The sequence below is a fragment of the Sphaerodactylus townsendi genome, linkage group LG06, assembly GCF_021028975.2.
Source record: "Sphaerodactylus townsendi isolate TG3544 linkage group LG06, MPM_Stown_v2.3, whole genome shotgun sequence".
Lineage (NCBI taxonomy): Eukaryota > Metazoa > Chordata > Lepidosauria > Squamata > Sphaerodactylidae > Sphaerodactylus > Sphaerodactylus townsendi.
This window is the reverse complement of record NC_059430.1, coordinates 124,194,067-124,218,782: the sequence shown is the minus strand read 5'-3', so window position 1 is coordinate 124,218,782 and position 24,716 is coordinate 124,194,067. Positions and strand designations below refer to the sequence as shown.

Genomic DNA, 24,716 nt, shown 5'->3' with positions numbered 1-24,716 from the left:
ATTGTAAGTTGTTTTAAGCTTAACACTCTTTCAGGAACTAAGCTAGGGTCCTCTATGTCCAGAGCTGGTTAGGGTGTACTTTTTTCTTATTGTTTGTAACACTGTGTTGGGTGGTAGCTGTCACCAGAGCGGCTGGACAGGGGACACAGTGTTTGGCCTGCCGAAAGCGAAGGTTTTATTGTTGCTCTACAGTGGGAGTCCATTGCTGTTTAGCTAACAGCGCCTTGCACTTGAGTGTGTGTATGTGTAACTTGCCTCTCTGTGTCGTCACACAACTGTGATCTTTTGTGATCGGGTAGTGCTCTGGTTAGTTCCTCATTGCTCCAGCTTCTGTCGGAGCCGTGGTTTGAAAAGTTGTGCTTGCTTAAGGGGGAAATGTAACGTTTGGAATTACTGAGTCTAGTTATTGTACGTCTGATGTGGCGTTGGGAGGGTGTCGTAGAACTAGAAGATACAGGTGTTTTACGTGCTGCGTGTGTAGAGGTGGACTCTACTTAATCTTCATTGTTTCTCTGTACTGTGTTTTTCCTGGACACCTCAAGGAGGAAGTTATGCTTAGCCTGATAGGGGGGCTGCAGGAAGTAACCATTTCTTGGCCTCCTGCATGTAGGCGGTAAATGAATTTCAAAGCGTGCCTTCATGTGGGCTCCTCTCCCTATTCACAGAGGATTTTCAGAGAGACAGAACTACCATTCCCTGTTGTGGGGTTTACCATCCTGCTCTCCTTGTCCTGGGCAGCCTGAACTCCCGGGGATGCTCCCAAGCCCTCTGGCTGGGAGGAAGCCAAGGAGCTTGGCAGCCCAAGCAGGCGTGGGAGTCTTGAGAGAGCAGGGCCCCTCGCCCCCTCCCCTTCCCCTCCTGCAGCTGTAAAATTCCTTTGCCTGCCTTCCAGCTGGGAAGGGTGGAGGTGGTCCGGGTTGCTTCCTGGCAGATGGAGGAGAAGTTTTCCTGCTGCCCTCTCCCTCCCCCGCCCCTCCTGGGGGACCTGAGTGACTAGCGATAAGTCATGGCGCAGATTGCAACTGGAGAGGATTGTACAGCAGAAGGGGGTGGGGGGAAGGAACATCTCTCCCATGGAGGGGATGACATTGTTAAAGAGAAAGATGTGTGAGTGTTTGTGTGTGTGTGTGTGTGTGTGTGTGTGTGTGTGTGTGTGTGTGAGAGAGAGAGAGAGAGAGAGAGAGAGAGAGAGAGAGAGAGAGAGACATACAAACAAAGTTGGGATGATTCACCATTAATGAATTTCCAGACTGTTCGTCCCTCCACTTCTGTATTGAATCCCACTCCCCTTCTTTCACTTGTTGGTCCAAGTTAGCTGTCTCAGTTCTTTTGTGTCTTTCTCTCCTTCTAGTGTGGACAAATGTGGAGCCGCGCTCTGTGGCTGTATTCCCGTGGCACTCCCTGGTGCCCTTTCTGGCTCCCAGCCAGCCAGATTCCTCCGTACAGCCCAGCGAAGGTCAGCAACCTGTCAGTCATCCCTCCACATCCAGTCAGAACAAAGGTAAGAGGGTGTGGTGGGTGGGTGTGATTCCCGCAGGGTGTCTCATCAGGAAATGGGCCCACTCAGCAGATGGAAGAAGAGTAATTCGTGAATCTACTTTATACCAGCGGTTCTCAACCTGTGGGTCGGGACCCCTTTGGGGGTTGAACGACCTTTTCACAGGGGTCACCTAAGACTCTCTGCATCAGTGTTCTCCATCTGTAAAAGGGATAAATGTTAGGGTTGGGGGTCACCACAACATGAGGAACTGTATTAAAGGGTTGCGGCATTAGGAAGGTTGAGAACCACTGCTTTATGCTGAATCAAAAGACCCTTGGTCTATTGAGGGCAGTATTGTCTACTCCAGGGGTCTGCAACCTGCGGCTCTCCAGATGTTCATGGACTACAAATCCCATCAGCCCCTGCCACCATGGCCAATTGGCCGTGCTGGCAGGGGCTGACATCTGGACAGCCGCAGGTTGTAGACCCCTGGTCTGCTCAGACTGGAAAAAGCTGTCCAGGGTCTCAGACAGTGGCAGAGGATCTGTCAAGCATGCATAAGGTCTCCAGTTCTATCCCAGCCATCTCCAGTTAAAAGGTTCAGTTATGCATGATGAAGCATCACATATAACCTGATCCTGCAACAGGGGATGCCTGGGGCTGAACCTGGGACCTTCTGCGTGCTAGACAGATGCTCTGCCGCTGAGCCACAGCCCATCCCCAATGTGGGACTCCTCCATACGGGACTCCTTGTCCGCCAGGGCATGTGTTTGCATGTGTCCCCTTCCCTCTCTTCCCACTGGCCTGCGGCCATTTGTTCAACCTCTACCTGATGTTTGCTTTCTCAGAGCCTCCGGAATCAACCGCGGTAGCTCATGAACTTCCCGGAGCATCTTCGGGGGCCGAGATGGGACGGCCGAACACATCTCACCCCGACAGCCCAGCCCCTCTTCCCCAGCCGTTGACAGTGGCACCGGGAGGGAGCTGCGGGCCCTCACAGCAAGACGACGATGTCTCGGGGCACCCGCGTCTGGACAGTGAGACGGAGAGTGACCACGATGATGCGTAAGCGCTGCCATACCTGTTCATTCTCTCTCTCTCTCTCTCTCTCTCTCTCTCTCTCCCCATCATATTTGACGGCTTTTTGGTTTGCGCACGTGCACAAACAGGCTTCTGAGGTTGCAGCCGCTCCTGTTTTACAGATGGGAAAATTGAGGTTGAGAGAAAATGACTTGGCCAAGACCAAGCAGTGAGTCCATGGCAGAGTTGGAGCTGCCGCCTTACGCTGACTCACAGCGGAGTAGCTGGTGGTGGGACCTGAACGTGAGGACGGAATCCACCAGCGGAGTGTGGGTGTCTTGAAGGAATTTAGGGGTGGGGGAGGGACGAACTTGGCAGTGGTTTTCTTCCAGGCTCAATTCATGGTGCTGGTATGTGGTGGCTACATCCAGACTAGACCACTGCAGTCTGCTGTGCAAGGGCCTTCCTTGGGAAATGTTTGGAACTTCAGGTGATACAGAACGTGGCAGTCAGGATGCACACGGGTCTGGGTCACAGAGAGCATATGACTCCACTCGTGGCCCATCTACACTGGGTCCCAGTTTTCATCAAGTTCAGGGGTCTGCAAACCATGGCTCTCCAGATGTTCATGGACTACGATTCCCATCTACCCCTGCCAGCATGGCCAATTAGCCGTGCTGGCAGGGCTGATGGGAACTTTAGTCCATGAACATCTGGAGAGCCATAGTTTGCAGACCCCTGATCTAGTTGTTAGCATGGGCATTTAAAGCCCTCTGTGGCCTGGGACCAACATACCTTAAAAGACGATCTTTACGAACCCGCTTATTCGCTGCAGTTATCTTTGGGGCCCTGCTTTGGTTGCTCCCACCATGAGAGGCTAGACAGGTGGCAGCACTCAAGAATGGGTGTTCTCAGTCTTGGCACCAAAAATTTGCGGCTGCTTCCCCAGGAAGATGAATCTGTCTCCCTGTATCCCTCTACGTGTCTTTTGCCAGCAGGTGAAACCTTCTTTGTGTCTTTTGTCGTACCCTCCGTAATGGTAATTGGCCCTTCTTCCTGGTGCTGGTATAGCCTGTTTATGTGTTTTTATTGTTTTATAATTTTAAATGTTGTTAATTGTTGTTGCTTTTAAAATAATTTTTATTGGTATATTTGGATCATTCTTACAAACATATTTCATCATTGTATTACATCCATAATATACTTCCCCCCCCTTTTTCCCCCTCCACCCCCCAAAATTCTTTCTTTTTTCTTTAAGCATGCAGCAGCAGGTTCACCCGTTCCACTTTCTTCTCCCATCTTTCCTCTTTGATTCCGGGTTCTCTTGTCCACCCCACAAATTCATTCCAAATCTTCATCATTTCTGTTTGTTTTTCTTGCCATACTTGGTTCCTTGACATTATTTCGAAAATTTCTAATTGTACTTGTTCCCATACATATTCTAACCACTTCTGTATCGTCCATATCCTTTTATTTTTCCATCCCAACGCAATTACTGCGTGGGCTGCTCTTATCATCCTTTTATATAATATCTTTCTCCGTTGTTCTATTGGTGTATTTTCTATTGTACCCATGAACAATAAGTCTATATTTACCGGTATCTTAACTTTTACATATTTCTCTATATACAATATGACCTGATCCCACAATTGGCTTACCTCTTTACATTCCAACCACATATGTGTATAAACTGCATTTTTTTCCCACCACAATGCCAACATTTTGGACTGAATCCCCTTATCATATATGTCAACTGCTTTTGGGTTCTATACCATTTTAATATCACTTTCCTTCCCAGTTCTGAATGTTGTTAATTGTTTAAATGTTCTCATGGTCAACTTGGGGACTCAGAGCAGGAGAAGAAGCGGCACAAAACAGTTTTGAATAAATAAAGCGAATAGTTGAAGGAGCAAACGTGATGTTGGGAGCAGCTGGATGATAAGAGGACAGCGAAAGTTGGGAACTGGCTGACAGAAGGTGATCCAATCCTCAATTTACTCTGTAGGTTCCTATCTGTTGTATCTCCTGAAATCCAACTCCCGTTGCCACCTGGGAAGCGCCGAACCCAATCATTAAGTGCCCTACCCAAGGAGCGGGATTCCTCCTCCGAGAAGGACGGGCGCAGTCCTAACAAGGTAGATGCTGTTCTTTCTCTGCCCAGCCTTAATGATCTGTGTCTGGACTCACAGGGGTCTGCAACCTGCAGCTCTCCAGATGTTCAATGGGCCCTGCTGGCAGGGGCTGATGGGATTTGTAGTCCATCAACATCTGGAGAGCCGCAGGTTGCAGATCCCTGGCTGAGTGTTCTGGGGGAAATTCCCTTCCTCCTTTATGGGACACTTTGCTACGCTGCATTGTTCGCACCGACAGTCTCCCTCCTGGAGAAAGGCTACGGTCAGTTTTGGCGATGATACTGTTAGCACATGTATACCTTTTTCTCTAGCAGAGGGAGAAAGATCACATTCGGCGGCCAATGAATGCTTTCATGATCTTCAGCAAGAGGCACCGGGCTCTGGTGCATCAGCGGCATCCCAATCAGGACAACCGGACAGTCAGCAAGATTTTGGGAGAGTGGTGGTACGCGCTGAGGCCCAAGGAAAAACAGAAGTACCACGACTTAGCCTTCCAGGTACAGCCGCTTGAGAGTTACGTCACTAAGGGTCCTGATTCAGTTCGGACACACGCAGAGTGGAGTTTTCTGGGTGAACTGGCCTTGGGTTTGTTTTATTCTTTAAAATTGAATTTTCTAGTTTTGATGACTGTTCAGATACTCTTGGAAAGATAGTGAATTTTCAAAAGCCAGAGAGGGGCATTTAAGAACATAAGAACATAAGAACTAGCCTGCTGGATCAGACCAGAGTCCATCTAGTCCAGCATTCTGCTACTCGCAGTGGCCCACCAGGTGCCTTTGGGAGCTCACATGCAGGATGTGAAAGCAATGGCCTTCTGCTGCTGCTGTTCCTGAGCACCTGGTCTGCTAAGGCATTTGCAATCTGAGATCAAGGAGGATCAAGATTGGTAGCCATAGATTGACTTCTCCTCCATAAATCTGTCCAAGCCCTTTTTAAAGCTATCCAGGTTAGTGGCCATCACCACCTCCTGTGGCAGCATATTCCAAACACCAATCACACGTTGCGTGAAGAAGTGTTTCCTTTTATTAGTCCTAATTCTTCCCCCCAGCATTTTCAATGAATGTCCCCTGGTTCTAGTATTGTGAGAAAGAGAGAAAAATTTCTCTCTGTCAACATTTTCTACCCCATGCATAATTTTATAGACTTCAATCATTTCTCCCCTCCAATCATTTCTCCCCTTCAATCATTTCTCCCCTCCAAACTAAAGAGTCCCAAACGTCTCCTCTCCAAACTAAAGAGTCCCAAACGCTGCAGCCTCTCCTCATAAGGAAGGTGCTCCAATCCTTCAATCATCCTCGTTGCCCTTCTCTGCCCTTTTTCTATCTCTTCAATATCCTTTTTGAACACGGCTTCCCAGGCACTACAGCAGGACTGCATCCTTCTGCCTAATTCCTCGTGTCTGGAGCAGCAGTGGTGTAGTGGTTAAGAGCAGGTGTATTCTAATCTGGAAGAACCGGGTTTGATTCCCCGCTCTGCCGCCTGTGCTGTGGAGGCTTATCTGGGGAATTCAGATTAGCCTGTGCACTCCCACACACAGCAGCTGGGTGACCTTGAGCTAGTCACAGCTTCTCGGAGCTCTCTCAGCCCCACCTACCTGACAGGGTGTTTGTTGGGGGTGGGAAGGGAAAGGAGATTGTAAGCCCCTTTGAGTCTCCTTGTAGGAGAGAAAGGGGGGATATAAATCCAACTCTTCTTCTCCTTCCCCACGCTACTTAAACTAGAGTAAATTATACATATACGGTCACTCTCCAGCCCATGCACCCCGCTGTGGGAAAAATTTACAAATAGCTCTTCTTTACATAATGATTGCAGGGTACAATATCCATCTTTGGTCAGGAAAGAGCTATGTTCACCTTAGCACAGAATTTTCCCCCTTTACAGAGGACTTTTGCATGACACTATGGTTGGCTGTTCCTAGTTTGTCCAGGAATCTCACTCTCCTCCTCTCCTTCCCATTCCAGGTAAAGGAAGCCCATTTCAAAGCACACCCAGACTGGAAGTGGTGTAACAAAGATAGGAAGAAGTCCAGCTCAGACGTGAAGCCCGCAGGTCCGGGAGGATGCACCAAGGAGATGAGAGAGCGCAGCATGTCGGAGACAGGTACTGCTGCCGTGCCGGGAGGTGAGCACCCTCTTCGTTACTCGATCATTCCTTCGAAGGCTCTCCTCCTTTCTCCTCTTACCCATTTCTCTGTCCTTCCTCACAGGCCCTTCAGAGATGCAGGCACTGCTGGGGTCAGAGGGCAAAGCTGGGCTTGTGGGATCTGGGCACGGCCACGGCGAGCGGATCCTGCCCATGCCAGGGTCTGGTGCGCAGCGGCCGCGGGCTTTTTCCCACAGCGGGGTGCATGGGCTGGAGAGTGACCGTGACAGCCAGGTGCTGCAGGAACTCACTCAGGTAATTATTTCCCTTCATCAACTAAACCATTTCCATCCTTCCTTTCCTCATGCTTCAAGGGGGAGTAAAATAATAGCTAAAAACGTTCTCAGCTAAATCCAAAAATAAAATAGCAACCCCCTAATTTCCCCCCCAGACCTTAAAAAAAATGCCTGCCGATTCAGACTTCCCCCCCAAGCCCTGGCAAATTGGCAGGCTTCTCAGTGCCTCCTGAAAATCTCTGAGGATGGTATTCCCCCAACTGTTCAGGGAGCCCCCTCCGCAGAGTTGGAGCCACAACGGAAAAGGCCCAGTTGCAGGCGGGCCTCCCCAAGTGGTGGTGTAGTTAATAGATGTCTACCTGATCATGGTTGTTAGCTCACAGAGGCCTGTGGAAGGAGACAGTCCTTCAAATAGGTAGGGCAGTGGTGGCGAACCTATGGCACGATTGCCAGAGGTGGCACTCAGAGTCCTCTCTGTGGGCACACGCAAACAGAGTCGCCCCCTCTCCCCCACACATCTAGGATGGCCTGGGCCGCTGGGATCGATTATTAGCATTAAACCTAAGACCTCATTTTGGGGAAGCAGTGTAGGTAACCCTGTTAAGCGCTGTTAAACCCCACTGATTTTCATGCGAAGAACTAAAGCACAATCCTTTACCTGGGAGTAAGCTTGGTTGCTGTCAATGGGGCTTGCTTCTGAGTAAACCCTCCTAGGGTCATGATTCACCCATTGGAAGAGTTGCACGATTGCTTCAAAGCAAAGCCACTGACTACCACCAAGCTTACTCCCGAGTAACGCACGCCTCGGAGCCAACTGTTTTTTCTAAACTAAAACCTCAGTATTCAGGTTAAGTTGCCGTGTTGGCACTTTGCGATAAATAAGTGGGTTTTGGGTTGCAGTTTGGGCACTCGGTCTCGAAAGGGTTCGCCATCACTGAGGTAGGGGAAGTGATTTTCTGGTGGTAAAGACCGGCTCGAAGGGTTTGAGAGGGGCAGGTTCGGAACACATTTGGAATCCAAGGGAATTTGAGAAGGGGACCTCCCCATCCCAGTGACGAAGGGATTCTTGCTTGCTGCAAAGCCCGTTTCTTTCACGTTCACGTGGGGCAGGTATGAGGAAAGGCAAAGCCAGAGTTTCTTGTGTTCGCGTGGTAAAGACCCGTACCGAAGGGTTTGAGAGGGGCAGGTTCGGAACACATTTGGAATCCAAGGGAATTTGAGAAGGGGACCTCCCCATCCCAGTGACGAAGGGATTCTTGCTTGCTGCAAAGCCCGTTTCTTTCACGTTCACGTGGGGCAGGTATGAGGAAAGGCAAAGCCAGAGTTTCTTGTGTCGGTGAGCATATCTGTCCTGGAAGATTTAAAAAAGCAAGATAGCAACCCCGCGAGCTTCTGATTTTGCTGGGGTTTCCCTGCCACATCAGCCATTTTCCCTCACTTGGCCAGAGGTTGGTGATAAATCTTGGACACAGATGGGTGATGCCCACATTACGATAGATGTGGGGCAGGCCTATGAACTAACTGTCTTCTCTTCCAGATGTGCTCAGGGCAGTCTCCGTACGTCAGCGGGAAAGGGCAGTATGGGGGGCTGGGCCCCTCGGGGTCCCCTTTTGCCACTCCAGGTGAGGGACCCCGTACTCCCTTGCTCCCCCACCCGTCCCGTGCCTCACGATCTCAGAGAGCCACCAGCGAGGACATGACCAGTGATGAAGAGCGCATGGTGATTTGTGAGGAGGAGGGAGACGATGATGTAATCGGTAAGGAAACACCCCCTCCATCAAAAACGTCAGGGCAGGGATCCCCAACCTGGTGCCTGTGGCCTCCATGGGGCTCAGTGAGATCTTTTCTGGATGGGGCCAGGTAGGGCTTTTGCCTAGCAAGGCTTCTGATGGGCTGTTGAAAACTTGATCAGGTGTGCAGATTTTTAAATCCTGTTTCATTGACGGCAGCTGCTACTGCAGCATAAGGATGTACATGGTGTTACTGAAGTTAAGCCGTGGCAGCCATTTTGTGGTAGCTGAGCCTCCTGTGGCAGCCATTTTGTTGCTGAGCCCACCAGGCCGTGTCAGAATTCCAAACGTGTTTGCGTTCTCAAAAAGGTTGGGGACTTGTCCTCTAAGGAATGACATGTCCACAAAGAAGAATTGGATTTATATCCCCCCTTTCTCTCCTACAAGGATACTTAAAGGGGCTTACAAACTCCTTTCCCTCCTCCCCCAACAAACACCCTGTGAGGTAGGTGGGGCTGGGAGAGCTCCGAAGAGCTGTGACCAGCCCAAGGCCACCCAGCTGGTGTGTGTCGGAGTGCACAGGCGAATCTGAATTCCCCAGATAAGCCTCCGCAGCTCAGGCGGCAGAGCGGGGAATCAAACCCGGTTCCTCCAGATTAGAGTGCGCCTGCTCTTAACCACTATGCCACTGCTGCTGAAGGATTAGCCCTTCCTACCAGCATCACGGCCTCGTATTTTCCAGTCGTGAATCTGCTTATCCCTGCGTGCACCCGCTGGGTAGACTCTGAGAGAAGCTAAAGCAGCGTTGAGTGTTTCATTTGACTGATGTCCTTGATACAAGAACACACGGCACTGCCTCCTACTGAACAGATCCTCAGGCCGCCAAAGTCAGTATTGCCTGCTCAGGCTGACAGCCTCCCTTTAGGGTCTTCCTCATTGCCTGCACCAGATCCTTTTAACTGGAGGTGCCAGGGATTGAACCTGGGGGGTTTCAGCAGAGGCCCTATTGCTGAGCCCCAGCCTCTCCCATTCGGTGCAGAACCTGAAGTGCCTTAAACACTTCAATTTATTGTTTGCAATTGGACTGTTTTCTTGTTGAACAACCAGACCTGTTCAGGTCTTGAATACAGCTTGATTGCCTGGCTGTTCTTTCCTCATGAACAAAAGGTCATACAGTCTTGAGCTTACGTCCTCCAGGGACCAAGGAGAAAAATCCTACTTCCTACTGATTTTGAGTCTTCCCCACCCTTATCTCTCATTTTGTCTCTGCTGAATAAGTTGTGTAACAGGGATATTTTATGTGCCGTCGTAAAATGCAATCAGTCGAGGGAGGGCGGGTTTCCGTAGAGCTCTTCAGGAGCAGCGCTGAGAGGAGCAGAAGTCAATTGACTGACTTTCCAACCCATCCCATGACAGGTCGCTGGGGACAGGTTGGGTACTCTGCAAGGCTAGGTACCCTGCTGAATTAAAGATGGATTGAGATACACCTATGAAATACTGTGTGAATGTACTGCATAGGGCAGTGGTGGCGAACCTTTGGCACTCCAGATGTTTTGGACTACAATTCCCATCAGCCCCTGGCAGCATGGCCAATTGGCCATGTTGGAAGGGGCTGATGGGAATTGTAGTCCATAACATCTGGAGTGCCAAAGGTTCGCCACCACGGGCATAGGGAATGAACTGTTGGGTCCAGGATGGAAGGGATTTCTCTGTCATATCTGTTTATCTCCAGTGAGGGGCAGGGAAGGATACTTTGTAGGTGATGAATTATCCTCTAACTGAAAGCTTCCTATGAAATGTGATTTGCATGCATTTAGAATAAGATTATAGGATTCTGTTTCTGGAGAAAGTCTAGCATTATTTGGCTCATTTGCTCGAGTTCTTTATAAACAGTTGGCTGTGATAAATACATAGCTACCGGGCCATTTCTTTACTGTGGTGATAAACCTATGTACAGATTTGTCATGTGGAAGAGAATTGGACATGTTTGTGGTATTTCTCCACATTGTTTTCTGTGGTTTTGGAGTTGACTTCACCTGGCTTGCCATATATCTCCCCTGCCGAAGAAGAGGAAGAGGAAGAGGAAGAGGAAGAAGGAAGAAAGGAGGGGGAGTTGTTTATATCCCCCTTTCTCTCCTGTAAGGAGACTCAAAGGGGCTTACAAACTCCTTTCCCTTCCCCCCTCACAACAAACACCCTGTGAGGTGGGTGGGGCTGAGAGAGATCCAAAGAGCTGTGACTAGCCCAAGGTCACCCAGCTGGCATGTGTTGGGAGTGCACGAGCTAATCTGATTCACCAGATAAGCCTCCACAGCTCAAGTGGCAGAGCGGGGAATCAAACCTAGTTCCTTCAGATTAGAATACACCTGCTCTTAACCACTACACCAGCCTTATGTACTGACCAGGAAAATGCGGGCTTTGGTTTTAGCATCCTGAGAATAAAGGCGGTATCTAGAATTGCAAATTAAGAAATGTAAGCAATGCCCAGAGGACTCAGTGGAAGCCCAGAGAGTGGGCAAAATTGGCTGGATTTCAAGAAAACTGGCTTATCATTCCTTTCCTAGCTCCTTTTCTTTTTAAAATGCCTGATCGCCAGAAGCAGAATAAAAATAAGCGTGCACGTGCAAATGTATTTTTTCAATTTATGCTGCTCATGGAATTATATTAGGTTTTTTTTTAAATTGCTGCAGCTTTACCAGCAACTGGAGACTTCAATTGATAACAATTCCCCCCAAACCCGTTTTTGCTTTCAATTTCAAATTGGGCTTGTTTCTCTGAAAGCCAAACAAGTCCTTCCCAAGCTGTGCACATTTTATTACGCCTAATAAATGAATGGAATTTCCTTTTCCAGACCCAGTCTCAGTTCAGTAGCCGTGAGAAGAAGTAGCATCTTTTTCAACAGGAGATTGGGACTATTGATGTCTATTCTAAATAGTGCAGCATTAAGGGGTTGGGGGTGGGGGAAAAGAATGCTACTCACCAGATACTGCCAGACCGCAGGGCCGAGTCAAGGGGATGGACATCTGAGACTGTTGAGAGGCGAGGCAGAGAGCTAAGCAGTGGCGAGGCAGAGGAGCAGCAGTGGCGTAGGAGGTTAAGAGCTCATGTATCTAATCTGGAGGAACCGGGTTTGATTCCCAGCTCTGCCGCCTGAGCTGTGGAGGCTTATCTGGGGAATTCAGATTAGCCTGTACACTCCCACACACGCCAGCTGGGTGACCTTGGGCTAGTCACAGCTTCTCGGAGGTCTCTCAGGCCCACCTACCTCACAGGGTGTTTGTTGTGAGGGGGGAAGGGCAAGGAGATTGTAAGCCCCTTTGAGTCTCCTGCAGGAGAGAAAGGGGGGATATAAATCCAAACTCTTCTTCTTCTTTTAAAAAGAGCAGAAATGTCACTTGCTGTGCCTGGAAGAATCACCTCCCCGAGGCCTTGCATATTTTTAGAGCTTTTGAGATTTTCAGGAAAGTTGCATGAGATCCCATGTTCTGCATTCTGGTTTTACCAGTCTGAAACAAATATGTAGTGAATGTTTTCCAATATCAGGGATCTTTGACCCTTGGGTCAGAATCCCCAGGTAGGTCACGGAACGGCTGTAGAGCTGCCTTTTTTCTGTCTGTCATAAAGATCTGATGTTATATGCTTGGAAGGGGCCTGTCCTGTCACGTACTGATAGGGCCCACCAAGACAGCAAGGCGAGGTTGCTCAGCCATTGAGATTATTCATTTTAGCACAGGGAGGTTCTGAGACCTGATCTTTGCAAAAGTTCTCTCACTTTCTTACCCAGGCCGGTTCTTTGCCTCCCTTCCCCCCTCCCCCCCTTGCAATTATTCTCCCTGGGTTTCATACATACTTTGCTGCTGAAGTCACAACTCCGTGTATTGTCGAAGGCCTTCGCGGCCGGATTCAACTGGTTCTGGTGGGTTTTCCGGGCTGTGTGGCTGTGGTCTGGTGGATCTTGTTCCTAACGTTTCACCTGCATCTGTGGCTGGCATCTTCAGAGGTGTATCACAGAGGGAAGTCTGTTACACACTGTGATACACCACCTGTGGCAGCGTATGCCAAACACCAATCGCGTGTTGCGTGATTAAATGTTTCCTTTTATTAGTCCCAATTCTTCCCCCCCCACCCAGCATTTTTAATGTATGCCCCCTGGTTTTAGTATTGTGAGAAAGAGAGAAAAAAGTACATCCCTGCTGCCTGCTTTCTCTCCATCACCATGTTTCCTTATATCCTGGTTAATTCTCTAGCAGTGCTGTGTGTTTCCTCCCCCCCCCCCCCCATTGTCTTAGCTTCCTCCTTTACTCAGGACCCCCCCCCCCCCGTAGATTTTCCAGTGAGCAGCGGTTCCGAATGCGTGCATCCTGCCCTTCCCAAACCCCTGCTGTATTACGCTTACGCTTGCATTAAGTGTATTTGCAGGTTTGCAGTAATTCAATCTCTTGGATAATAGCCTCTCTCTCCTTTGCAGCATTTCAGGTGGGGGAGGGAGGGGGTGCCAATGAGTCCCGCTGACTGGGGTTGCTCTGTCCCTGCAGCTGAAGACGGTTTCAACCCAGCTGACGTTGACCTGAAATGCAAGGAGCGCGTGACGGACAGTGACAGCGAGGGGTCCTTGGGGGACGAAACGGACAATAAGGTGAGCAGACCTGGAACGTAGGCGGCAGCTTTGGGAAGACCACAGCCCTACAGTGAGGCGAAAGGGGACATTGCAACAAAGAAATAAAGATGTTCTGTGGCTCTTAAGAAGAAGAAGAGTTTGGATTTATACCCCACCTTTTTCTCCGGTAAGGAGACTCAAGGTGGCTTACAAGCTCCTTTCCCTTCCTCTCCCCACAACAGACACCTTGTGAGGTAGATGGGGCTGAGAGAGTTCAAAGAGATGTGACTGGCCCAAGCAGGAGTTTCTCCAGCAGGAGTTCACCAGATAAATCTCTTCCACTCAGGTGGAGGAGTGGGGAATCAAACCCGTTCCTCCACATTAGAATCCACCTGCTCTTAAACACTACACCAGCGGTTCTCAACCTGTGGGTCGCGACCCCTTGGGGATCGAACGACCCTTTCACAGGGGTTGCCGATGGTCTTAGGAACCGAGACACAAATAATTTTATGGTTGGGGGGGTCACCACAACATGAGGAACTGTATTAAAGGGTTGCGGCATTAGGAAGGTTGAGAACCACTACATTACACCATGCTGGCTGAGAGTGTTCAGAGTATCCAGAGCAATTTCAGTAATTGTTCATCATTTATTTAGATCATCTATTTATCACCTTTCTACCTTGTGGAACTCTAGGCATCCGAAAACAACAATTTAAAAAAATACATAAGGTACCATGATTTACCGCCTTGATCAGGACTGCCAATAAATAAAACTAAATTAGTCGAATGCAGTCCTAAATAAAATGGTCTTTGGGTGCCTCTTGAAGACTGAAATTGAGGGAGCCAGGAGCAATCCCTAGGCAGGTTGCCCTATATCAGTGGTGGTGAACCTTTGGCACTCCAGATGTTATGGACTACAATTCCCATCAGCCCCTGCCAGCAGGGCCAATTGGCTGTGCTGGCAGAGGCTGATGGGAATTGTAGTCCATAACATCTGGAGTGCCAAAGGTTTGCCACCACGCCCCTATGTTATGCTGGGACTGTCACTGAAAAGGCCATCTCTCTTGTGCTTATCAGACAAGCTTCTTTGGTTGGTGGGACAGGAGGGCCTTTCCCTGTGATCTTAATACCTGGACAATGTATCCCAACTTCATCTTGAAGCTCATTGGGTGACCTTGGGCCTGCCCCTCCCTCTCTCTTCTCCTCCCTCCCTCCTCCGCCATGGAAACTTGGTGGGTGATCTTGGGCTCGTCACGCACTCTCTGTCTAACCTACCTTGCAGGATTGTTGCATTAAAAAAGAGGAGGGCCGAATTATGTAAGCCACCGTGGGGAGAAAGATGGATTATAAATGAAGCAAGTCAGCAAAATATATATATATCTTAATTTGTGATTATATCGTCTCCTTCTAGGATTTTGGGCGGAAGCTGTTCTCCCCGGTGATCCGCTCAGCAGCCCTGCCCCCCTCCTCTGGTGCCTTTGCCCCCTGCCGTCCCCCACCCCCCTTGGATCTGGAACCCCCGTCTCCTCATGGCCCTGAACACCTGCCCTCTTCCAAGTCCTACAGCTCCTTCCAGATGGCTTCCAGCTCTTTCAAAAGCCAAGACTCCCGAGGTGGGCTCCGTCCTCACAATGCTCCGGCAAAGCGTCTGGAGCCCCGCTTCGATCCAGTGGCGGCCCCCTACAGGCGAAAGCGGGCGGACAGCGCTGGCAGTTCCCAGGTGGTTGCCGACACCGGAACGTCGCTCCCATCGGCACCCATGCACTCAGTCATCTCTCCTCCCGGCAGCGTCGTTCAGGCCGTGGTGCTGCCCGATTCCACCCGCTTGACTTCCGGCACCGTGCTGGTGACTGCCCCGTCCATGACTGCTCCCAGCGTGGGGGTGATTGGCTACAGCGGGGTGCCCAACCTGGTCCGCACAGCTTCCACCGTGGTCACCAATGTGGTCAAGCCGGTCAGCAGCACCCCTGTGCCCATCGCCAGCAAGCCCCTCCCGCGTGGGTCAGGGGAGGGGCCACCGTTGCTCAGCCCTCCCCCATCTGATAATAGTGGCAAACCTGAAGGGTTTTCCATGGGGCGCATTGGACTTGTTTATGCTGACAAGAAGCACCTGCAGCCCTCCGCGATGCCTGGCATTCAAGCCACGTCTCCTCACTTAGTCGCTGGGCCACTCATCGGGCAAAGCTTGACCACCATGGGCAAAGGCCCGCCCAGCCAGGGCAGCGTTGTGACCAATCTTCTGGTGGGGACTCAAGGTTACGGGCAGCCAGGCAGTGCCAGTGGGGCCGGCGTTCCAGTAACGGTCTTGCCACCCGGGGCTGCCATTACCCAGCAGCCCTCAGTACAGTTCATCACCCAGAATCCTCCTGGGCCGGGGCAGAACGGCCCAGTGCCCCTCAGCATCCTGCAGCCTCAAGGTATCCTCTCTGGGACAGCAGGCAAGGCAGGCGGCATCACCCAAGTGCAGTACATCCTGCCCACGTTGCCTCAGCAGCTCCAGGTGGCTGGTGGGAAAGTGCCAGCCGGGGCGGGGCCCCCCGGGGCCACCAGTATTCACTTCACTCTGCCCCCAGCCAATGGAAAAGTCCTCACTGCATCCCAGGCGATCCCCATCATCCAGCCTGCACCGGGAAGCAGCAATAACAGCGTCACTGTTGTACCTTCGGCACCCAAAGGTAGGCACAGGCTTTTTGGGGCTCGGTTAAGGTGGGACTTTTCTGTGCCTTGCTGGCTGATCCCAAGCCCTTTTGCTCAGCAGCCTGTCCTGCTTTGTTGAGAGGAGGCCGTGGCTCAGTGGACTAGCCTGTGCTTGGCATGCGTAAGGTCCAAATACCTGCTTGCAGGACTGCCTTCCTCTCCCATGTCCCAGCACAGGTCATAAAATTGGCCAGGCAGGAAGTACCCTGAGGATTCCACTTGGGCCCCAGGCGGAGTTTCTGAGGTGCCCACGCAGACGTTTGTGCATCTTCTCATGTCTGCGGGGGTCGCGGAATCCCTAAGCTGATTGAGCTTCGGAAGCACTGTGAGGCCCGTTTTGACCGGCTGCTCCTCCTAGACGTGGGAAACCGCTCTTGGAGAAAGAGCAACCTGAGGTTCTTTTCAGCAGCAGTGATTGGTTGGGCAGAGCACACACTTTGAAAATGGCAAAACTTTTTTTTGCGTTGCTCTCCATTTTGCACAAAAATGTGTAGGAGAAAGTAGTAAGCATAATGTGTGTTATCTCCCCATCAAATCATGTTCTCTGCATATCTTTTTCGTCTGTTCTGATATCCCCCCCCCCCCCAATTGGGTTGTCCTGACTCTAAACTCACAGGCTAGGACTGAACCACTAGAAGGGGCTACCATTGCATAGAGTGGGGCTTTCATTCAGTGCTGACTAGCCGGCGGCTTGATCCATCCCCCAAGGGAGTTTTCTCTGATTAGTGGCACCTCTCCCTGATCTTACCATAAGTGTGGTATAAAATCACCCTCAAGTTTTTCCACTCCCAAGGGGAAAAAAACACAAGGTTGCATTCCAGTTCTGAGAGAGACCAAAGACTATAATGCTGTATCTTCCCTCAACTTTTGCATGTGCTTTAACGGGTAAATGCTTCGACTGTTTATTTATTCTGCTGAATTTAATATCCCACTCCTCCCGACCTGATGGCCAGGCTTAGAGTGGCTAACAAACCCGACAGTGCAGTATATCAACCATCAACAAGGTTAAAATAATAATGGCAAGAAAACATTAAAAATTCCTGTTCCTATTCTGTGCCTCTGCGACGAGGACAGCAAGGGCTAAAGGCTTGCTTCTGCTTGCTGGTAAGACTGACTCTGGACCCCAGTCCACAGTTTTGGAGAAGACTGTTCCCTGAGGATATGAAGAGAGGCTTGGCTCTCTGGTAGAGCATTTGATTGGCATGTGGAATGTCACCAGTTCAATCCCTGGCATTGCTAGTTAAAGGATTAAAAAAAAACACCCTCTGCCTGAGACCTTGAAGAGATGTTGCCAGTCGTAGCAGACACCCCTGATCTTGCTAGACTGTCAGGTCGGGCTCAGTGAAGGACACGCGTTACCAGAATGAAATGTTGCCAACCGAGCCTCTCACCAGCCTGACCCTGTTGTAACGGTCTGTCTTTTCTCTCCTTTCTCCTTCCCACCGCAGTTCAGTCTGTGTCTCCAGTACAAGCCCCGTCTCCTGGGAGCTCAGCCCACCTCATGCCCGGGCAGGTGGTCCCCCCTACAGGCCTCCAGGTGCAAGGCAAGGTCCTGGTGCCCATGGCAGCCCCTCAGATGACAGTGCGCACCACCACGGCTGCCCAGCTGCCTCTGGTGACTCCATCCTTCCCTATGCCGGTGCAGAATGGGAGCCAGCCAGCGAGTAAGGTTAGTGGGAGCCGGTTGAGGGGAACGGTGCTCCGGGTGGGAGGCAGGTTAGGTCTAGAAGTGTGTGCTGCTAATCCCAGAGTTGCGACTTTTCTGTAGTTTGCGTTTGAGGGCAGTCTTATACACTAAACTTTTAAATGGAGTGTTATTTTATAAGCAAGATTATAGCAACCTGCAGTCTTTCTACAGTTGGTAATCCAAGGGAGCCGCGAAAGGCTGAAGAGGCCAGAAAACCCACAGAAGTAGTTGGTGCCTCAACTGTAAAAGCAGGCATTGGTGTTCTGGGGAGAAAGCTCTGAAGATGAGGAGCCACCACAGAAAAGGCTCTTTCCCTTCATTGTTGCTACCCTACAACCCAAAGGCCTCTGATGGCCTTGAACGGGGACCAGCAGGCCTGCTTTGGAAAGGGCTACCCTGGTGGTCTCAGATCACATTTGGATTTCTGTGTTTTATTTTAGATGCGTGGTATGATGATTGAGGCTGAGATCAAGCTTGGGAGAGCCACGCTATCTCGCCCCAATCCCAGGTCCTTTTCCCTCCAGTGACTCCAGACTAGCTGATTTCTCAAAGATTTATTGAAAAACAGAAATCAAAGAAATAAAACATAAATGCAGTTCCAGAGATTGCTCAGCTGAATACATTCTTATGGTTCTGTTGGTACCTCTTGCCTAAGAGATGCTTCTCTTAGCTTAGCCCATGATAGTGTCAGCTAGGCTTTCTTCTTTACCTTCCAAGAAAACTTCCCTCCTTGCCATGTGGTTACCCAAAGCCTTTGAAGTGCGTTATTTGGGCATCTTCCTGACCTGGGTAAATTTCCATGGCCTTTTGGTTTCCCCATCCTGCAATCAAAGACCATTTTAACATGTAGGTGTGATGCTGCTAGATTTACAGTACCATTCCATCACACATGGTATTATTAACAGTGTTTGGATGGAAGAGAGGAGGCTGTGTGTCATCCTATGATGGGGTGTCAAACTCTGGCTCTGCAGGTGTTCATGGACTACGATTCCCATCGGCCCCTGCCAGCATGCTGATGGGAATCGTAGTCCATGAACATCTACTGGGCCAGAGTTTGCCATCAGTTACACCTTTCTAAGCTCACTGACTTCAGTGGACCTCGTATCACTTGGCCTTGGATGGCCCGATAAGTATCAGAAATAGGGGTGACAGGCAAACAGCCTGATGGTTTGGATGTCCTTTTATTTTGGGAGGGAGGTTTCCTCCACCTGCAAATCAGGTTGCCCTCACTGACTTTTCTAGCATTCAGCAGAAGCTGTGTATCCTTTTCCAGATGCTCCCCTGGACTGTACAGCAGACTTAAAAATCTGAAGTCGGAGAGTTCCCTGGTCAGGTTTAAAGTATTGGTCTTAACCTTTAAAGCCATCCACGGCTTTGGACCTGCATACCTGAGGGACCGCCTCGCCCCATCAGGCCCCTCCGTTCTTCAGAGGAGGACCTGTTGGTGATCTCTGGCCCTAAAGCAATCAGGCTGGCCTCTACAAGGGCCAGGGCTTTCATAGCCCTGGCCCCCACCTGGTGGAACAGGCTCCCGAGGGAGATCAGAGCCCTGCGGGACTTGCAGAGTTTCCGCACGGCCTGTAAGACGGACCTGTTCCGCCAGGCATTTGGCCAGCTTGGTTAGGATCATTGCTGTTGTCACATCTGGCTTTCCGTGGGTGGGGTGGGGGTGGGATGATGCCATCTGTTTTTATACGGTTCCCGGTTTATTTTGTGCTGTTTTTTTTTTAATCTGATGGTTGTTCGTTTTATTATATGGATGTTGGCCTATTATATGGTTGTTCACCACCCTGAGTCCTCCGGGTGAGGGCCGTCTATAAGATCGATCGATCGATCAATCAATCAATCAATCAATCAATCAATTTCCATGACATTGGAAACTCTCAGCATAGCCCAGGGTAGATTAGATACTTGGTCTTAATTGCTGAATTTTGGAAAAATAGAGTGGGGTTGGGGGCTGGGGAGGCTGGATTATTAGTGAGCTGGGGAATTGGGGACCCGGATCTGCGATGGAAGAGCAAAATCTCTCTCTGGGCCTTGCCTTTTTAGAATTTCGTGTCCTTTTAATGGCCATGAGTTCCACTTAAAAGGGAACAACCACCCTCACCATCTTGAGGGATACGCACTTCACCTCTTAAAAGGAAAACGCCAATTAAATCTTGGTTTTGGGGTATTCTGTGATGGGCACTGCATTGCGAGGGCAGAAGCAGTTTCCACAAATGCCCTCTTTCTGCTGCAAGGCCCCCTTACGTTGTTCACTAGGGATTCCTCCCCCCCCCCCCGCCCGCCTGCCCGCCCCCCCCAACTTGGGTAGCCCAGGCTAGCCTAATCTCATCAGATCTAGGAAGCTAAGCAGGGTCACCCCTGATTAGTATTTGGATGGGAGACACCTGAGGAAGTCCAGAGTTGCTGTGCAAAGGCAAACTACCTCTGTGCAAACTACCTCTGTTGGTGTCTTGATTGGAAAACCCCATGGGGTTATCATAAGTCAGCAGTGACCTGACAGGAAAAAAAGAGGCAGATTCCCCTTCCTGCTTTCAGGTTGTCCTCCGGATCCCTTATCTGTGCCACCTCCTCCTCCCCCCCCCCTCCCCCGGATAGCACGTCATACAGAGTAGTGAACTGAGATGGAGGTGGTATGAAGGCAGGGAAGTTCCACTCTGCTGATAACAAAATTGATCCTGGTTCCAGCCAGAGGCTTTTGGCTGTACGGTGTGACCAGGAAACTGCTCTTGCTTATTTTTAGTCAGAAATGCCCTTATATTTTTTTTATAATTGGGGAGTGGCTTCCATTTTGTGGGCTTCTTGAATTTGAGCCTCACCCGAACACATTTTATGGATGGGCCTGGTCGGTGTGCGCTTGCACGGAGGCCAAGCTTTGCAGGGTGCCAGCCAGTTCGGTGTCTTCCCAGCCTGTGTCACTCGGCGCTGACGCCGCCTCTTCTTCTGTCCCCCAGATCATCCAGCTCACGCCGGTGCCAGTGGTCCAGCCCCAGCCCTCTTCGCAAAGCAATGCCACGCTGATGCCCCCGCTCAGCCCGGCTGCTCTCCAGGGCACGGTAGCCACAGCGGTTGTGGGCTCTCCCAGCCAAGCCCAGAAAGTCCTGTTGCCCTCCTCCACCAGGTATGGATCGGCTGTGCCAACTGTTGTGCCCGATCCTGGGGGCACGCCAGGGGGATTCCTTGTGCCATCTCCGCAGCCAAATCCCGTTAACCCCTGCTCCCTCTTTCTGCCCCCAGGATCACCTACGTGCAGTCAACAGCTGGGCACCCCCTATCCCTGGGCACCTCGGCCTCCCACACCCAGCCCAGCGCCACCCCAGCCGCACCTGCTACAACCTATGTCCAGTCCCCAGTGGGCCCTGCCCCCATGGCGCTGGGTTTTACGGCGATCGGGCCGAATGGGCAGGCCATAGTGCAGCCACTGCTCTCGGGTAAGGCCAGGGAGGCGGCTGGGAACTGCGGGTGGAGATGCTGGGGCTAGGGCAGGATGGGTCTCTGGGGGGCGGGAAAGTGGCGGGGGTCGAGCAGGGGCGCTGGAGATGTTCGCGGCAGAAACAACTTCGCACGGGGCTGTTTCATTCCAGTTCATCCATCTGACTACTTTTCTGTCCTCCCGTTCTGCTTCCTCCCAGGTCAGAGTCCTCTCTTGGCTCCAGGGCAAGTGGGGGTGTCCCCGCTCCAGAGCCCCCAGCTGCCGGCTTCCTGCACCGGACAGGGGCAGGTCATCACTGCCATCTATCCCAACCCCCCAGGGACCAGCCCAGCCCAGCCCGCCACGCACAGCGTGGCCTACACGGTGGCAGCCACAAGCACAGCCAGCGTCTCTTCTCCTACTGCCATCCTGCCCAAAGGGGGCAACACCCAGAGCTCCGGGAATCCCAGGCAGAGCCTTGTGTCCTCAGGTATGGGGATGGGGAAACAGTGGCAGCAGAAGTGGCTTTTGCCCCACGGAAATGAAAGGTGGAAGCCTTCAAGGCCTTGCGCAGCCTGGGACCTCCGTACCTGCTGGACCGTCTTACCCCATATGTCCCGAATCGGTCTCTGCGCTCAGCAGAGGCCAACCTACTGGTGATCCCTGGCCCCTCAATGATGCGGCTGGCCTCCACCTGGGCCAGAACCTTTACAGCTCTGGCCCCGGCCTGGTGGAACACTCTTCCGCCAGCTGTCCGGGCCCTGCGGGATCTTAATGAGTTCCGCAGGGCCTGTAAGACTGAGCTGTTCCGCCAGGCCTTTGGGGAGACTAGCCGCTGATGCCCCCCCTCCTCCTTATAACATCAAGTGGATCCTGCCGCCCCTTGCCTTTGGTTTTTAAGGGAATTGATAGTAGGTGCCATCTTTTATGTTGATCTTAACAATGCTGCATTTTAATGGGGTTGGGTTTATTTTTAGAGCCTGTATTAACTGATATTTAATTGATTTTAACCTGATATATGTGTTCTAATTTACATGTGTCCACTGCCCTGAGCCCTCCGGGGGAGGGCGGTATATAAACCTAACCCAGGGGTAGGGAACCTGCGGCTCTCCAGATGTTCAGGAACTACAATTCCCATCAGCCCCTACCAGCATGGCCAATTCCCCATGCTGACAGAGGCTGATGGGAATTGTAGTTCCTGAACATCTGGAGAGCCGCAGGTTCCCTACCCCTGACCTAACCAATAAAAATAAATAAATAAATAAATAAATAAATAAATAAATAAATAAATAAATAAGCAAGCAAGCAAGCAAGCAAGCAAGCAAGCAAGCAAGCAAGCAAGCAAGCAAGCAAGCAAGCAAGCAAGCAAGCAAGCAAGCAAGCAAGCAAGCAAGCAAGCAAGCAAGCAAGCAAGCAAGCATGGGGCCAGGCAGCATGGGGTCGGACAGCGTGAGTTCTGTGCCGGAGTTTCTGTACTCTGCAACTGGGATATCCTGCGACGCAAACTCTTTTGCCTACACACACGTATTTTACACAATTCAGTTTTTGCTGTATATGGGCCGGGGGCAGGGACGGGGACACACACATGCACACACGTAGCAGCCCCCAGTAGGAGTCTTGCTGTACCTTTTCTTGCTTCAGAGATTTCACTACAGCCCTCATACTCTTAAGCATAACCAATAAGGTGTGGTTCCTTTTATAAAAAGACAACGGCACCATTAAACTTTCCGTTCTGAGTTTTGTACTTGTTGGAGCAGTCATGGCGTAGGAGGTTAAGAGCTCATGTATCTAATCTGCAGGAACCGGGTTTGATTCTCCACTCTGTCGCCTGAGCTGCGGAGGCTTATCTGGGGAATTCAGATTAGCCTGTACACTCCCACACACGCCAGCTGGGTGACCTTGGGCTAGTCACAGCTTTCCGGAGCTCTCTCAGCCCCACCAACTTCACAGGGTGTTTGTTGTGAGGGGGGAAGGGCAAGGAGATTGTAAGCCCCTTTGAGTCTCCTACAGGAGAGAAAGGGGGGATATAAATCCAAACTCTTCTTCTTTTTCAATTGCAGAGCGTTTCTTGCCCTGGCTATGTAGGAAGGTGGGAATAAGCATCAGCGGACAGGCTCTCTTGTTGCATCTAGCTCTGGTTATGTGTGCAGAAAGTGGGAATAAACATCAGTGGGCAGATTCTTTTTTGGGGCGGGGGGGCTGTGGCTTTCTGTGACCGTTTCCCCGCCTTCGCTTCCTCCAGCCACCCAGGTCATCCCTTCCACACCTGCGCGCCCTCAACGCCCGCCCATCAAGCCTCTGCAGAAGGTGAAGGCTGCCATCGCTAGCATCCCCGTCGGTTCTTACGAGTCGGCCTCTTCGCCAGGTTCGGTCCTCTCCCCTGGGGGCCAGCAGCAGGAGCCTGGAGGAACACGCTACCACCGGGAGGCCGAAGGTGCCGGGGAGCGGGTTGCCCGGGACGCGGGGCCTCAAGAACCACCGCCTTCCCCTGCATCTCGGGGTGCCGAGCAGAGTCCGGCTGGGCCAGCCAAGCCTCAGGAGCTGAAGCAGGATTGCTGGGAGCCGGTGTCGCCCCCATCCCCCCAGCAGCCGCCTGTAACAGAGATGCCGACTGCCGAAGCCTGGACCCAGCGGGAGACTTCGGTGGGACCTAGTGAGGAGAGGGCGGTGCCTGCCCCACCACTGAGCAGCAAAGGGACTGAGACGGTAAGGAGGCTGCAGGGCCCTTCGCTGACCACATAGGGCAGCAGTGGCGTAGTGGTTAAGAGCAGGTGTACTCTAATCCAGAGGAACCGGGTTTGATTCCCCGCTCTGCCACTTGAGCTGTGGAGGCTTATTTGGGGAATTCAGGTTAGCCTGTGCACTCCCACACACACCTTCTGGGTGACCTTGGGCTAGTCACAGTTCTTCTGAGCTCTCTCATCCCCACCCAACTCACAGGGTGTTTGTTGTGAGTTTGTAAGCCCCTTTGAGTCTCCTATAGGAGAGAAAGGGGGGGGGGTAATAAATCCAACTCTTCTTCTTTCTCTTTCCACAACAAACACCTTGTGAGGCAGGAGAGGTTGAGAGAGTTCCGAGAGAACTGTGACTAGCCCAAGGTTACCCAGCAGGCTTCATGTGTAGGAGTGGGGAAACAATTCCAGTTCATCAGATAAGAGCCTGTTGCTCACGTCGAGGAGTGGGAAAATCCAATCAAGTTCTCCAGATTAGAGTCCATCCCTCTTAACCACTAAATCACACTGGCTGTCAGTGCTACTGGACTCAAATCTGGTTGTTGTGCTGCAGATCAGCATGGCTACCCTCTGAAACTTAGGTCCAATTGCCTTTCTCCGACTTCCAAACCCACGACCATCCCATATCACCCTAGGGCCGTGGTGGCAAATCTTTGGCACTCCAGATGTTATAGACTACAATTCCCATCAGCCCCTGCTGGCATGGTCAATTGGCAATGCTGGCAGGGGCTGATGGGAATTGTAGCCCATAACATCTGGAGTGCCAAAGGTTCACCACCACGGCCCTAGAATAAAAAGTTCTCCCTGAGCCAGTATGGTGCAATGGTTAAGAGCAGGTGCACTCTAAT

At 51.2% G+C, this 24,716-nt stretch overlaps 1 protein-coding gene across 2 annotated transcripts in view; it reads left to right on the top strand.

Moving 5' to 3' along the window:
- The window catches only part of CIC (capicua transcriptional repressor), a 57,548-nt gene that overhangs the window by 25,941 nt on the left and 6,891 nt on the right, over positions 1-24,716 (top strand). Inside the window, exons 3-16 of one of the 2 annotated variants that reach the window (XM_048500027.1) lie at positions 1,352-1,501; positions 2,329-2,545; positions 4,506-4,635; positions 4,947-5,129; positions 6,594-6,753; positions 6,839-7,029; positions 8,548-8,767; positions 13,276-13,376; positions 14,749-16,012; positions 17,483-17,703; positions 20,679-20,845; positions 20,962-21,155; positions 21,357-21,626; positions 23,379-23,842. In XM_048500027.1, coding sequence (XP_048355984.1) covers positions 1,352-1,501; positions 2,329-2,545; positions 4,506-4,635; positions 4,947-5,129; positions 6,594-6,753; positions 6,839-7,029; positions 8,548-8,767; positions 13,276-13,376; positions 14,749-16,012; positions 17,483-17,703; positions 20,679-20,845; positions 20,962-21,155; positions 21,357-21,626; positions 23,379-23,842 — 3,932 coding nt within the window. Of the gene's footprint in view, positions 1-1,351; positions 1,502-2,328; positions 2,546-4,505; positions 4,636-4,943; positions 5,130-6,593; positions 6,754-6,838; positions 7,030-8,547; positions 8,768-13,275; positions 13,377-14,748; positions 16,013-17,482; positions 17,704-20,678; positions 20,846-20,961; positions 21,156-21,356; positions 21,627-23,378; positions 23,843-24,716 lie in introns of both variants that reach the window. The other variant, XM_048500026.1, reaches the window with a different exon arrangement.